General features: G+C 41.5%; 1 protein-coding gene across 3 annotated transcripts in view; it reads right to left on the bottom strand.

Moving 5' to 3' along the window:
* The window catches only part of PCDH15 (protocadherin related 15), a 359,782-nt gene that overhangs the window by 194,360 nt on the left and 148,419 nt on the right, over positions 1 to 17,003 (bottom strand). For all 3 annotated transcript variants that reach the window (XM_086616980.1, XM_086616981.1, XM_086616982.1), the window contains one exon: positions 14,880 to 14,992. In XM_086616980.1, coding sequence (XP_086473106.1) covers positions 14,880 to 14,992 — 113 coding nt within the window. The remainder of the gene's footprint in view (positions 1 to 14,879; positions 14,993 to 17,003) is intronic.

Below are 17,003 nucleotides of genomic sequence, written 5' to 3'. Positions count from 1 at the left end.
AACCTACCACGAATAGGATTCCTTCCTCAACAGCACTTCAACCCTAAAGCGTTTCAACATTGCAGGTGCTTTCCTTTCCTTTTTGTTCACCAGGTTGGGTACATTGGTCAAAATAATTAACTTTGGCTCCTCATTTGAGAATTGTGCAGAATTAGGCAGCTAAGCCTTCAAAAAGTCACAGTCACTTCCCAACTGCTTGTTGCCAGCAACAAGGGCTTCTTGCAGCACTGCGACACAGCGTCAACGCTGCACCACGACACAACTCGACTTCGCTCTTTCACTCCCCTAGAAAGTGGGGAATCACCTCAACCAGGTGAAAACCACCACATCCAGCTCGTCTCTTTTACCCTTACAACTCAGCTTTCCTTCCAAAGATATTTTACATTTAGGAAAAAAAAAAAAAAGCAAGCTTTGGAAATAGCCAACAAAAGTGCTTCCTTTCCAGAAAAAAAAATCCAGAAATTGATGGATGAAGGCAAGATTGGAAATCTCCAAAGCATCAGAGCTTGGCTGTCGAGGTTTGGTGCTCAGGCACAGGAGGTGAGACAGGTACAAACGCACTTGCTCTGCTGCCCTACCCACCTGGCTCATCACCAGCACCAAAGAGCAAACCCCAGTGCCAACCTTGGGACCTGAAATTCCTCTTCAAGGGCCAGGCAGAACTAGGTACAGCAGTGTCTGAGACTTAAGGAGAGCAATGGCAGGTGCACGCTTCCTCCAGAGGCAGCAGATCCGTAGGATTGGATGAGGGCATGGTAACGTTTCCCCCTCACCTAGCGCTTGGACAGAACTGACATTGATCAGAAGGGACAAGATTTCTGTATAGCGAAGGGGAAAAGTGAGCAAATTTTACAAGAAATCCTGTTGGAATTAAGCTTTGCATAGGTTACCTTGAACTATCTCCCCTAAAGACCATTATACAGCAGACTGACTTCTAAAGGCTTGCGTTTCATTTATCCTTCTGCCTGACGCGATGTCTGCGTTAAAGAGCTATTTGAGAAAATATGGAAACACTCCTGGGAGCAGACCGGGACCTCGTCTTTGCTGCTTTGAGTATTTCCTCACAAGGATCACTCCTTCCTTGGTGTAAAATTCAAGCTTCAAGAAACTCAGGTTCAGAAATCTTTCTTCTTCCTTTTGCACGCAACCTTTATCAGGCATGAAAGTCTCCAAAATTCCCTCCTGAAGATGCCCACTCCAGCACGTGTGCACCCACGCACTCTTCAGATCCGCCGGCACAAGGGAATACAAGCATATTTTAAGCAGCAGCACCAAGTATTCTCATATTCCTTTGTTCTGTTTTGCTTGATTTGCTGGTAGATCTGGCACAAGCAACCACCCACACAATAGCATGTTTCTGACAATTTTTAAAATTCATATATTGCCTTTCTGATCCAGTTAAAACAAACGTGCTCTGCCACAGCGATGAAAACACTGGGAATAGTGTCTAAAATAACAATACAACTTATCGCAGGCCTCGTGACTCAAAAAAACGAACGTATGTTATCACCATCTGATAAGTAATTGGGCCAGTAATGTCAGAAACTTAAAAAAAGTGAAAACTCAGAAGAATAAATCCTAGTTTTTATCAATATCAGCCCTAAGAATTTTTCTTGGAACCCACGCAACCAATCTGTCCATTAAAATGAACTTCTTCAGGCACTACATGACCAAAAGGTTTGCTGAAATTAGTGCCACCAGTCTCCTCTTCTTCACAAGCAAAGTTTTTTGAATTGCAGTTAGGTCCTAAAGTCATTTCCTCTGTGCTATCATAATTCCCTGAGCAACTTAATACTTTTATTGAACAAAACGGACATTGTTCTCCTTGTGCTTCTGTAGCCTAAGCCAGTTATACCTAAACCAACCAGGTTAACTTCTGGATATTGTTTCTTTAAAAATGTGATCAAACCATTGTTTTTTCTCCGCAGGACACAGTATGTGAAATGCATAAGTCACAACAGTGTACTTGAACTTAAGTTCATTATCACTCATGAAATATCCAGCAGCAGATGAAAAAATTCTTTGATGGGTAAATGTAACTTTGAATTTTTATTCTATGGCTAGACTGATTTTTTAAAACATTCAAAAATCATGGCTTACTTGAAATAACTGCAAAAAATAATAGTCTTTCATTTCTTCCAACTCAATGATAATGTCACTTATACCCCAACGTAGAACTGTTTAGCTTAGCCCTGAGATAAAGCTTGCAAAATATCTGCATCGCCAAGCATAGAATCCCATGCAAAAAAAATTGCCCCTGCATCCTAGGTATTTAAATGCTTGTGTGAAGTAAACAAAAAAATAGAATGTTATTTGAAGAAGATTCACACTATATCTAAGAACTGACCTTTGGCTTTCCAGAAAGGTAAACGAGCATGTTCTTTTGCTATTGGAAGTTAATGTTGGGATTAGAATTGATGCAGCCACTTCAGCACGCTGTAAGAAGAAATTACACTCAACTAAACAGAGAGAACCCTTAGTAGGCTACCAGAGATCCCTCATAGAGAGCAAAGAGAGAGCCACTGGCTGGCTGACAACCACCTTTGTGCAAACTGGAAGTCACATCATTTTTTCAGTCCAGTTACCTTTTTACAAGCATCCCAGCAAGAAACATAAACATGATCAATTCAGTTGCCGTAATTGCTTCCAGTCCTGCACTCCTCTCCTTTCTGAAGGCCACCAAAACCCTCTGTGCTTCCCCTGCCATTGATTATACCCTAGCATTTCCAGAGATATGGTAAAAGAAATAAGGAAAAGCCTCCGGCAAACACAGCTGATAGCTCGCTGAAGGAGATGGAGTACTGGAAAACTGCAGGTTGGTCCCTTAGGATTTTCTATTTAATACGAGAACAAGGAAACTGCCCATGAACTTCAAACACTCCAACTTTAAATTGACTTTAAGCTGTGAAGAAGACGGAAATATATAGTATTTAAACCAATGGAATGAAAAAAAGGAGCAGCCAGTACAGGTCTATATGGAGAAGGAAGGTCGAGTCTAACAAAGTTGCTTCTTTTAAGTGCATAACTGAATTGGGAGATAAAGGTGAAACTGGGGACATAATTTATCTAGATGTAGGGTAAGATTTAGGACTGTGTATCACACACTGGATTAATTCACAAGGTCAGAAAGTACAGCATAAGGAAGGAACTACTGAAATGGATTACAAATTGGCTTAAGGACAAGAAGCACAAAGTATCTTTAGGACGCAGAAGAAATGTGACTTTACCGTCAGTGAAGCTTGTGATGTGGCAGTGAACTGAAATTAGCACATCATGTGTCTAGACATTAGGCTTAAAAAAACCCAACCCAAACCATGCATTTTTCCTTCATGTGTTGAAGGTGACTTATGATCACGATAGTGACCATGATAAGATATGATTGTGACATATGATGACGATGCAGTGCAGTGACCAGTAATACTTAGAGCTGCCCATTTTTCCAAATAACAAAACTCTTCCTTTTTCCTTTCGGTTAAAGAAAATGCCAACCATGACGTCATTATTCCACGTTTTAAGTGATGGGTGTTTAAGTTTTACATGAAAAAAAGTCTGTTTACTGCAGAAAGGAAATACAGCTATTTTTGTAAACAGAAGACGTTACAGAACTTACCATTTATGGATCTTAAAATCTTTGTTGCTCTGTGAGTCATGACACACAATTTAGGGTCAATCTTAACTCATAATTACTGGTCTTTTTAACATGCATCTGTGACAATGCTCTAAAGACAAGGAAAAACATTTACCATGCTGAGACACTGCTAAACACAGGGAAAAGTTGCTGTTTTCAACACGTATGTGATAACTTTGGAGAAAGACCGATACGAAGAAACATTTTCTTCATGTATCGGAAAGCGCTTAGTTTTCCGGCACCCTTTTTTCCCCTCTCCTTATTCACAAACACAAAACCTGTCTCTGCACTCAGATTTTCAATTTTACATCAACTCTCATCCCTGTATTACACACAAGATGGAAAAAAAGGCCACCTCAAAGAGAACAGAAATTTCCAGACTATTTGGAGTAGGTATGCTTTTGTGACAGCTATAATCCAAGAGAGGTAATTGAATACTGAATTCAAATAAAGGACAAACATTTGAAAAGCTGATTTAAAAAGCAGTTCTTGTACTTAATGCCTACAGGTGATGCACAGCAGTTCAACCGAACTAATGATTTTGAAGATTTCATCATTGTCAGGAAGTGGATTGAGTAACTATTTAATGAAAATACATTTCTTCCATTCTTTTCCTAATCTGTCACCGTGAGTGCAAAACCACTCTCATTTGTTCGGTTCATATTCTATTTTGAGGCAGAGCAATCACCCTGTTTCCCATTACAGCTGGTACAGCTCCGCTGTTGTGTAAGAACATCAGAGGAGACTCTATAGTTGCATTTCAAAAGAGACGAGACAAAAACAAAGCAGCTGCAGAACAAGGGCAAAATATTTTTTTTGGAAAGTCATACTCGTAATGGAGTCTATATTTTATTTTCCACTTTGTACTCAGAGAAATTTGAGAGAAAACACCAATATTTAGGAAGATGAGCTTTTTAACATACAGGTTACTTTCTAGAGACCTATTCAACGGCAGTCACCGTGAAGTTTTCTCAAGTTCTCGACTGCTGCAGCCCAGGCATGTCCTTCAAACTAGTAAGTCTTTATCATGTTGATTAAACTAAATAAATGGGGCGTTACTCTGTGTGCTGAAATCCCTATTTGCACTGTTTTAAAATTCTGAAGAGCAAAGAATAAACACAAATCTTCCAAATGTAAGAAAATACATTCCTTGAGATACTCTGGAAGAGGGGAAAATTAGATCTACCTCGAACAAAAATAACAAATAAAGGTCAACAGATGCACTGAGCCAAGAGATCAAAACAGGATGAGAAGAGTTGGAGGCTGACACTCTTACAAAAACACACCAAACATTGCAAATCTGAGGTTTCTCAAGTGGTGAAAAAGAGTTAGATAGTTCAGGACTTTTTAAGTCTCAAAAAACATGGATTTCGGACCATTTCTGTAACAGCAGTCCAGGAATTTCCAGTCTAGCGAGCCTCAATTGATGCACATCTTCTCATTGCCTGCTAGCATAGTGTTTTCTTCTGGTGTTTTCTGAAACTCATAATAAAAGAACATCATAAGAAGAATTATACTAGATCAGACCAATAATCCATCCCGTGCAAAATCACGGTTGCAGGTGCAGCCAAAGACAGAAGCCTAGAGAAGAACCTAGGCAGCTCAAGATTTCTCTTCATATCAATAGATCTTTCTTCCACGAGCCAGCCCTGCCTCCCCTTGAGCCCATGTCAACTTTCAGCCCCACACCGCTGCCTGTCCAAGCAGACAAGCTACATTAGATGAAGAAGACAAAACTTATTTTGTCTGTTTTTAACCTGCCACCTGTTTGTTTCATTTGGTAACTCCCAGCTCCTGCACCGCAGGAGACAGCGAACTATCGATCCCTCTTCGCTCTCAGAATTGTGACACTAGAGTTTTTGGGTGTCTATCATATCTTCTTCCTTCCTCACCTGATATGAACCTGCTTCAGTTCTGCTCTGTCCTTTCTGGGATAGAGATCGGAGCAGTGCACTTTGGTCAAGACACGTGTACAGCCTGGATCTGTACAGTACTCCTTCTTCTCTGTTCTCTTCTCTATTTTTCCTAATGATTTCTAATGTTCAATTTGCCTTTTATTTTTTTTTTGGACAGCCACAGATGACCGAGTCAACCTTCACGCTCAGTTAGCAGTTACAATGCCAAGATCTCATTCCCAAGTCAAGCCAGATTTACTTTACTATACTTTTTGTGTATCAGGCTAGGATGACCTTTTCTGACTTGTTTCACCTTATTTTTAAGCTCTGCCTAATTTTATCAGCCATTTTATCACCGAGTCATTCGGGCTTGCAAAGTCCTTCTGCAGCTCTACAGTCAATTCTCGTCTTTCCTATCAGAACAGTAGGGGTGGGGCAACAGCATCTATGCCAACCAGCTAATCAACTTGGTGAGGAGATGACAACCAAGAACCAAATGAGGAAGTGGTGGACCCAGGCTGGCCACCAAAGCCTGCAGGGTGATACGAGCAGGAGGGAACCCATAATCATGAAAGCAGGGCTGAAGGAGGACCACCTTCATATACACATAAATAAGGGAATGCCAGCAGGACAGCATTATAGGTAAAGCTCTCATAGCCTTTCTGGGAAGTTAGCATGACCATATGTCCCTCCCACACCCAAGCATCCCTACGCTACTGCACACAGCATAGGAGCAGACTTCAGCCCAACTCGGGGATCTGCTTTGCACGATCCTATCAGATATGGCCTTGGAGAGAAGGAGGGTGCAGGAGAACTGGTTGACTTTTAAAAATCACCTTCTCCAACTCCAAAAAATGGTCCATCTTGACAAACGGGAAATCAAGGAAAGACGGCAGCAGGCCTGTGTGGACAGGCAAGGAGCTCCTGAGAAAACTCAAAAAGGAAGCCTGCAAGAATTGGAACCAGGGACAGGTGACGCAAGTGGACTATAGAAACACTGTCTGAGCCCACCTGGAAGTGAATGGCAACAAGAAAGGCTTCTACAGGTTTATCAGCAGCAAGAGGAAGACTAGGGAAAATGTAGGGCTGCTGCTGGGAGGAACAGGGTGACAGGGATCATGGAAAAGGCTGCCATATCTAATGGTGTCATCTTCTCAGTCTCTACAGGTAAGACCTATCATCAGTAATCCCCACCCTTAAGACCCACAGAAAAGTCTGGAGCAAGGAAGACAGAGGAGGATCAGCTTAGGGATATATTTAAACAAACTGGACATACATGAATCCATACATGAATACATACCTGTACTCACACACGCTAAGAGAGCTGGCTGATGTTACTGCAAGACCTCTCTCTACTACATTTGAAAGGTTTGTGGCAATTAAGAGAAGTTCCTGAGGTCTAGAAGAAAACAAGTATCACTTTATCTTCAAGAAAGACAAAAAGGAAGATCTAGGGAACAACAAACCAGTCAATCTCACCTCAATGCTAGGGAAGCTCATGGTGGAGCAAATAATTCTAGGAACCATTTCCAAACAACACCTGAAGGGCAAGAAGGAGGGTTTGGAGTGGTCACTGTGGGTTTATGCAGAGAAGTTCATGCTCGATCACTCTGATAAGCCTCTACGACGAGATGAATGACTTGGTGGGTATGGCGAGAGCAGCGGATATTATTTATCTTGACATGAATAATGCTTTTGACACTGTCTCCGTATCATCTCATAAACCAACTGGTGAAGTACTGACTATGATGGACGATGTGGACTGAAAACTGGCAGAATTGCTGGGTACACAGTGTTCCGATCCCACAGCATGCGGCCCAGCTGGAGGCCAGTTAATAGAGGTGTACCCAAGGGTCGATAGTGGTACCACCACTGTTTTAACATCTTTATTAATGACCCAGTTGATAGGACCAAGTGCACTCTTAGCAAGTTTGCAGATGATACAAAACTGGGAAAAGTGGTTGATTTGCCAGATGGGTGTGCTGCCATTCAGAGGGACCTTGACAGGCTGCAGAATTGGGCAGATGGGAGTCTCAGGAAGTTCAAAAAAAGGAAAACGCCAAGTCCTGCACCTGGAGAGAGATAACCTTAGGCACCGGTACACGTTAGGGGTCAAACAATCTAAAAGTAGCTTTGCAGAACAAGACATGGGGGTGGATAAACTGAGCAAAACGCCCTTGCAGCAAAACTGTGCTGCATTAGGAAAAGCGTTGCCAGCAGTTCGAGTGCTACTTAGCACTGGTGAGACACATCTGGAGTGCTGGGATCAGTTTTGGGCAAAAGAAAACTTGAAATACAAATTATTGCATTTAAATATAAGACGAAACTCTTAATCTGAGAGTAGCCAAAAAACTGGACCAGGTTGCTCAGAGAGGCTGCGCCGCTTCCAGCCTTGGAGATAGCTCAACACTCAACCCCCTCCCACAACCTGAGCAGGGGGGGTTGGACTGGACAATCTCCAGAGATGTCTGCCCATCTTGGCAATTTTCTTATTCTGTAATAGCTCGGGATCATAGTAAGCTTTTCTATTTCATTATTTCAACCTTCGAGATCATTCCCAAGTTTCTTAAAAAACTAAGGGCTTCAAGTGTAGTGCTGCGTTTGACGACCTACCTGTTTTTTAGAACTGATCATTTAGCCTTGCCCTCTGCACCTGCCAACGGCTGGCAAAGATCCTCGCTGAGTCTCCCTGTGCTCCCACAGCGAACAGAGCACAGTCTTTGTTCGATGAATAGGCCACACAAAACATGGCATACATGAGCTTTACTTGCTGCCTTCAAAGGGCACGTTTGTCCACAGTTTGGTCCCGAGAGCGTTGCTGAAGCTCTGCCTTCTTTTCCTTTAGTGCAGTAAGCTTTCAACAGCCTCGAGAGATCAACAAAGTTCCCAGCAGGGACAGAGAAAGCAATTAACCTGCAGTGCGAGCAGCAGGAGAGCATCACTTTGTCATTCCCGCCGAGAGCCGTATCCAGGAAAATCATGCATGCTGCAAAGGGCTTAACTATACTGGATCAGCCAATACACATACTGGGAGTGTTTGTCTGATCCAAAGCACCTCCACCAGAAAGGAAAAGTGGCCTTTCCAGCTCCCAGGCAGTTTCTTGGGACGAGCAGGAGAATAGGCCCACAAATTCATGCCACAACAGTATTCACGTAATCAAACGTGTGCACCAGTGGATGGCACTTCATAGCTGTAGCCAAGCTTCACAATCCGCCTTCCTTCATCTGGAATTTGGTCTGGCTGCTCCTCAGCCTCAGTCTCTACACGCGTACTCAAAGCAAGTACCGCTGACTTACTCAAACCTCCCGCGTCTAGTCACAACTTATATAAATGTCACAGCCAATTCGGCAGGCGGACGAAGCCTTCCAAAAACTGGGATCACACTCCATTCAGATTTTCAAGAGGAAGAGCAGAGTAGAGTAAAGAGAGTAGATATTACTGCTGGAAAGTTCAGCACCACTTCTTGCAGAATGGGACCCCAAACCAATTTTCTTGTAACACTGGAATTTCAAACAGTCTGTTCAACTCCGACACATGGTGTTGGCCTTCTCTTACCACCTAAACAACATGGAAACGCAATCCCACTATGGAATTGTTTCTATGGTATTATCTTTCATGAGGTTAATGCCAGTCTGACTCAAACACCATCTGGGGACAACACATTTTTGAGATAGGTACATATACTCCGGGGTGATCTTATAGCAGCCTTCCAGTACCTAAAGGGCCTACAGGAAAGCTGGAGGGGGACTTTTTACAAGGGCGTGTAGTGACAGGACAAGGGGCAATGGCTTTAAACTGAAAGAGGGCAGATTTAGATTGGATATAAGGAAGAAATTTTTCACTCAGAGGGTGCTGAGGCACTGGCACAGGTTGCCCAGAGAAGTTGTGGCTGCCCCATCCCTGGAAGTGTTCAAGGCCAGGTTGGATGAGGCTTTGGGCAACCTGGTGTAGTGGAAGGTGTCCCTGCCCATGGCAGGGGGGGTTGGAACTAGATGGTCTTTGAGGTCCCTTCCAACTCTAACCATTCTATGATTCTATAAGATACGGAAAATACTCTGTAAAGCTATTCTTCAAAACATCCTGCATAGCTGCAGCATGGTGTTGAAGCACACTTCTGTAACCAACACTGTTGGGAAGGCACCAAAAAAAAACCCCAAGCAGCCATAACACAAAGCAATTTTTTTTGTAACAGTCTATTCCCTAAGAGCCACAAAACTCTCAGATCCAAGGAAAAGTCTTATTAAAAATCAGGCTACAAATGTTATTTGAAGCTGGGAAACATATTCCCCTCCTGTTTTTGCTTTTTTTTTAAATCTAATTGGAGTTTTTATTGAGATGTCTAATTTACAGGAATCCTTCCCAATTTCCCAATGGCACAAATACAATCAAATACAACAGGTTGTATAAAAATCTACTCTTAAACATCATAAATTTAATCTCCCCAGTACACAGGTGTCCCTATGAGATTAACAAAACATTCCTCTATCTTTCCACCTCATGTTATAGTATTCAAAGTATTTTTCAGTCTTTAATACAAGCATCCCTGTGCCCTGAAAACCAGAATATAATTCTTGCAAGAGAAATAAAATTCCTACCCTGATTTTGAATTTGACACGCGTTCATTTTCTTTACATTGGAGAAAACTGGAGGTATTGATTGTTCTAGGTAAATAACAGAGAAAGATACAACCATAAAGTGAAAAGGTATGCCTATATTTCATTAGCCTCAAAATACTTCCAGTCTTTTTTTTCTATTGCAACTCCTACAGGTTGTATAGCAATCCTGAACGAACATAATTCCTGAGTCTTCCTTACTTACTGGATACCAACCCTCTGCAATACTGATGCGTTGGAGAACCAGAGCTGACTTCTGACATGTATTATCAACTGGTTACCAACAGTTGCTAACAAAACACTTGCCCTTCCTCCTTTACTCTGCTTTACTATTCACATTTTTAGGAGGGTCACCTTGGGTCTTAAGAGAGTTGATAAAATTTCTGTAATCGTAGTAAATAATATAGTTACTCATTTATTTAGAGAAGGATCACTTTTTGCTTTACAAGACACTGAAATAATCTAAGTAGCCATAATGTTTTAAATTATTTTATAAAGCAAAAACTCTTTATCATTTGCTAGTGACAATTTCTCTCCTAAATCTCCACACATATACATTCTTTGGGCCGACTGCCAGCCCTTATGGTAGGGCAGCTCCTCATCCTCCACCTACTCCGCAAGCCACGTGAGTCCCTATGAACTACATTGCCACTCAGCATGAGTAATTTTATCAAAATCTGGTCTCTTACAGGTGTGGAAAATTCCTGTGTGGTGCAGCATTTCCATTCATTAGTATTTCGCTGACTGTGTAAGCACATCTAGCCTTCGGTAGCCCATCCACTTTGCAAACTGATTTTAATAGAACTGTCAGGTTAGATTCTGATTGATAAATAATCTTTGCTCGAACAGCAAAGGATCAAAATGCATCAATTTGATTAATCTTCCTATTTGTTTCACGATACACATGCTTGTAAAAAAACCATAAAATCTCAGTGGCACATTTTAGAGCTAGCAACAAGAACATAGTCTCCTGTCTACAGTGCAGTGGTCATGTTTTTTCCACAAAGGTGATGAAAGCTGCTGCCATTTCCTTCAAGCAGCTCCATCCCCTTCTACAAGCAAAGAGGTATCAGAGGTGAAGTTAACTCTATTGAGGACTAAAGAGATTACACGCCATCCTGTTACAAATCATTGTCCTCCAGGAGAAAGACAGCCACTGTAGTGACAATGCTAAGGAAATGTAGTTTTAATAGGTCTGTTATTTTATTGAGAACCTCAGGAGATGTTTCAGCACGGCTGCAGATCAAAGATGTAATTATTTTTTAGCCTTTGAGGTTGCGGAAAGCGTGCTCCCTCTCACCGTAGCTTTGGTTTGATTTCTCTAGCAACTACCTTCTGTAAAGCAGGACTGTCTGCTCCAGGAGAGACTGGTCTCTCTCCAAACCGTCTGCTCTCCCAAGAGACATCTAAGTCCTTGCCTTTACGGACAAAATTCTTCAAACCACATACATATGTATTTATCGATAAAACTTGGTCCAAAAGTAGTAATTGATTTCAAAACAGCAATTAGTGTTACGGGGTGTGTTTTTGCATCTCAGGAACAATCTTTTACAGCAGAAGCAAGTAAGTAAAGGGAAAGAGCACTTATGACTCATCATGTTCGCAGCCTTACACGTTTTGGGTCTCATACAGACTGTATTTTTAGTTACAGTATCATTGACACTGGAAAGCCCTTTCAGTTCAGAGGCTCTAAATCCACATGCTTATTGTGACAGCCTTGCAGTTGCCACATCGACATTTCAATGGGACACACAAAAACCCACATTCTTTCGTAAAAGCCCCTGTTGCGTTGCAGGGAATGGAAGCGACAGGAGCTTCCCTAGGAGGGCCAACAAATTTTCCTCCTTGCTCAGCATCAAATATCTTCTGGAGATAGCAGGGAGGCTGAAACCCAGCATTTCTTATGAAGTTTAGCTTTCTCCATTCTCTATCTATTTGAGAATTCAACATTTATCAGCAATGCAGTTTTTACACCACAGATGAGAGCCTCAATTTCCTGTCTGCCTTACTTCATGCATTCTAATATTCATGTATTGACTTAACCACCTTTTCCTCTATTTCACTGTCTTCCATAATATTTTAGCAGAAAAAAAGAAATCTGATATCAGAGGGAATATTTTAAAGATTAAGTTTGGTAAGTCCTACAAAAATAGCATATTTTCTGTTTAAAGGGAAACATCAGACCCTGCACTCTTTCAGAAAAAATACAATCTGATTCACTAACTACAACACTGCAAGAAATATGAACTTAAGAATGTGTAAAACAAGAATCTGAAGATTTATTATAAGCCTGAGACATTATACCAGTTCAAAAGGTCCCTGAACAACACAGCATTAAAACTTTTATTGTTCTAGCAGGTGGCATATTATCATTCCTACAGACTGATAATTTTCCTTATTATCCCCTTGACTGCACATATAACACAGCAATATGAACCTAATAATGCCTCTAAACATTTCCATTAACAACAGAGCTTGCTATTTAGGCACACAGAATGTGGTACCAGAGCTGGGTAATTGATTTTTTTTTAATTGATTTATTGTGCTACTGTATATGACTGCTGAATCTTGACAACGATGACGAAATCAAACAAAACACTACAGGGCTTTAACCTGTAACTTCTTAGCATATTTATTTAGATATTAAGCCACTTAAGTTTCTTCCTCTATCCCACTGACAGTAGAACTCCACAACAGGAAGTAAGCTCAAAAATAATACAAGAATCTAATCACAAATTATCTCACTCTAAGTGTACACAGACTTTATACTTTGATGCACTCAATGAACTGTGGTAGGAAATTAACACAAGTATTTAAAAAGGTGCTGAGCTATTCAAAATTCCTATCAAGCTATAATTTTATTTCCTCTTCAGTCATACTATAATCAGTTATATTCCCCAGAAGACACAGAAAGGACCTGTATATTAACAAACTTATTACCATATTCCCAGAGAAACTGCTGCCCTCTCTGAGACGCACAGGAGGAGCCTGCAAATCTGTCCCTATCTCTCTCGTGCTTAATAAATGCTCAGAGCCAGTGTAAAAAAGAATTCTGACAATTTACACAGGTACTAGCCACAATCAGCTTTTGCATGGCCATGCACAGGCACAGATGGGACCCAGGCCGCTCTGTCACATCACATTTGTGTATGTTCCTTCATCTCTCCTTATTTCGAGAGCAGAAGTGTATATCATTGCTTCCCCCACTCCCAAATCCTTGAAAGATTGAGCTTTGCTTCTGCTCTGAAGGGAAAAAGAGGAACAAAACCCTACTCAGATTTTCCCTGAGGAATGGCCTCGAGCATTTCGGTCTGACTGCGTGACAGGCCGAAAGCATCGAGGCCGGGAGCTGGCAAAACCACGGCACACCATCTCAAGAGGTTCAGAGGTTGGCATAGACACAGCCGCTCTCGCCAAAGGGAGGGAGGAGAGGCAAATAAATAATTCCTACCATGTGAGAGGAACTCTTGTATTTAAAAATGGATTACATTCTACTAAAAACCAGCAAGAGCTTTATGACACGCGGTGTAAGAACGCGCTGCGGTTTGGGAAGCCCGCTCTTTATTCTGCATGAAACACACTGACAAACACTACAAGTGATCTACTACTTCGAAATAGACCCCTGCCATTCCTTTCTCATTCTTTGCTCCTCTGCCTACCAATACTTACAGCAAAACCCACACAATTTTCCGTGTCATTAGACAACAGCTTTAGGGACAACTCCAGACTGTCTCCAAAGAACCAAACGTAATTCTGCTCTATTTTCATCAGACACCATCTTTACTGATCTGACTTTTGCAGTCCCTCCATGCAAATTCCACCTGCAGCAAAGCTTTTTGCTCCAAGTAAAATTTATAGCTTGCTACGTTTAATAAGTTTAGCAATTAACTACTGATATCATCATCTCCTATCCTTTTCCTTGCAAAATTGGGACTTGACAACCAGATGCAGGTACATTTTGAGATTTTCTGTAAAGACACACTCTGCACAACTAAGTGGTATGTGCTTTGATCACTTGGCTGAGTTAAGAACAACTGCAGACTGTTACCGAGCCAGACTAAAATTGAGGACAAAGCAGTATGGACAAAAGAGGAGATAAGCCAACTCTCCTCATCAATGGCAGGATTTGAAAAGACTAACCCCACAGAAGTGGTTTATGTCTTTTCCCAGCACTAGGAGCTGAATGAGATCAGCACTGGTTATGTTTCAGAAGCTTTCTTTTTAATTCAGTAGCAGAGCTCTAGAGTGAGCTTCCCTTTTTCTTTTGAATCATCTCTGAACAAAACCAAACCAAACCAAAAACCAACCAAAACAAAAAACCCACGCAAAAATTGCTGTGAGATGTGGAGATGTTTTTTTGTTCTCCTTGCTCCCAATGTTCAGTATCCAGTTATTTGTATCTATATGATTCACAGCATGGGCTGTGAACTGGAGAAAATGTGAAATATAAACCAAATACATTCTCAGGACAACTCAGTAAGAAGCAAAACGTACAAGTGGTACTTAGTTTGTTCATACAATATCAATATAACATGAAATGTTAGAAATCTATCAAGATTCATTTCCTTTTCAAAAATTTTTCACACCCTTCTTCCCCATGACTGTGCTAAATGGTGCCTGACAGGCTGAAAAATAGAAAAATTCAGGAAAGAAAAGCAAGCCCACCCTACATTTTCTCTAGAGCTTGTTGTTACTAAGCAGTTTTCAAAGGCGTATGGAAATATGAATTCAGCCAAAATTACCTTAATAACCAAGTCAAACTTCTGGTGTAAATCCCTATTTATTGGCTTGAGGAGCGTGAGTACAGCTGTTGTGAGATTCATATGGAAATACTGTGGATAATCCTCAGGAGTACCTGTAAAAAAAGACATCGAGGTTTGAACAAACGCTGTCTCCAAAAGATTCAGTTACACAATGGATTTATTTTACTCAGTGATCACCAAATGAACAAAAACTAATGCTGCTACTATAAGGGTAAAATATTGCATCATGTGGACGTGGAGCTTAAGGATACTACTAACACTACGCATTTAATATCATCATTATTTCCTTACTCTCCCTGACCATGAATATTCTTCTCAACTGGGAATCCTTAAATACTTGATAACGACAGGAGCCCAAACACACCTGTAGCTGGTGGAAACTCTGCTTCTCAGCTTCCAGGAGATAGGAATAAATCTAATCAGTTAAGAGGACATATGGAGAAATGAGCTTTCACTGCAAATCGTCTTCCACACATACCGCTGAGATTTTCTCTCGCCAGCTTTGAGCTATGCTTCCCCCTAGGCACGGCTGGACAAACACTGACACCAGTCACAAAGCAGAGAACATTACGAACCTTTTTTCAAGTGCAGACATTTAAGCAAAGAAAATACATGATGAGGTGATGTGACTAAGATGTTGCCACCAAGTTCAAGATAGCTGTGTTATTGTTCACAGACCATGTCCTGACACAATTTAAAACGCACATTTTAAATACTTTGGGTCTTGCAGCCCTCTGCTGCACCTGTGGGCAAGCTCTTTATTAATAACGTATATGTAAGTAATGATAACAGAGACATTATTTTAGAAATCCTTCTAGGAAAAGTTTCTTGTCAGGGAGGAAGCACCAGATGAAATCTCATCTGTGTCTAACAGCTTCCATTTATTGTCAGCAGCAAATAACATCGTCATGGCTGTGAGTTTCCAGGATACTCTCCAACCCAGTTAAAACAGCTTTGTGAAGCCACGGAGATCCAGCAAGGGCTGAGCAAAGGACCGAGACAGCCACGACCTTGCTGGGCCTGGCCCCGGGCTGGCCAGCGAGGCAACCGCGGCCCAAAAACGTTCCCCTGGTATCATGCTCAAGCCAAAAGGCTCTAACAGCACAGCCTGACACAGGAGGAGGGGTTAAGAGTTAAGCTGCAGTGATTTTGAGCTGCATAATTCTCATCGAAAGCATACAAGAAAGTAGCAAAGGTGGAGCAGTAATTGCCAGGGCAGAAGGAAGCAATAAGCACAGGGGACACTGTTCCGCAGCAGTTTGTTGCCCATCAGGGAATAAAGGTTATACATTTATCTTTTTTTTTCCTAAAAGACAATGGGATGTTCTCTCCTAATTGCATGGCACAAAGCTGTGCGTGCCTGCTCTCATCTCTGTGTCCCACCTCAGTTTGTTTCGGTTTAACTGTTGGACTTTCCCTGAGCCAGCCTGACTCTCGCTGGGCAGACGGCAGAGCACAAACCTGAACAGAGCGGGGCTCGGAAAGCCAAGGCGTTTAGAAACAGCATGAACCCGGGCATCTCACTGCTTAACAATACTATTAAAAGTATCCCAAGAAACCCAAATGCAGATTGCAAGCCTAAGATCTCGAGTCATTTTAGGTCTAGGAACAGACCTGTGTAGCAGCTGAGGCAGAAAGCACTCCTGGCTGATGGCACACAAATGCCTCAGGAGTTACGGTATCTTAAAGCAGCCATGAGAGAAGGACAAATATTGCTGTGCCAAATCCTCAGTGCAGTATATCAGGGCATAAGATTCAATACACAAAAGCCTACATTGCTGAGAAATGATGCTATTTGTTCACCTTTCAAGTGGAATGAGTAAGAAATTGCTTTTAGAAAGTTAGGAGCTATCTCAGGAGATAGATAACTGTCCAAACTCATGTACAATAATTTAATTTTCACATCATCAAATGACAACCATTTGCAAGATATACTGTGTGTACATACACGTACATATTCTGTGAACATCCCTGTATACATGCACGTTACAGACCCACAGAGTAGTAACAGGAAGAACCACTATGGATGATTTTTTTTCTACTACACCACCAACATAAATGCAGAGTTTCTAGCTCCAAGTTCTGCCCTCACCTTTTAATTTT

This window comes from Tauraco erythrolophus, chromosome 9 (assembly GCF_009769465.1).
Source record: "Tauraco erythrolophus isolate bTauEry1 chromosome 9, bTauEry1.pri, whole genome shotgun sequence".
Lineage (NCBI taxonomy): Eukaryota > Metazoa > Chordata > Aves > Musophagiformes > Musophagidae > Tauraco > Tauraco erythrolophus.
This window is presented reverse-complemented; position numbering and strand designations above follow the sequence as displayed.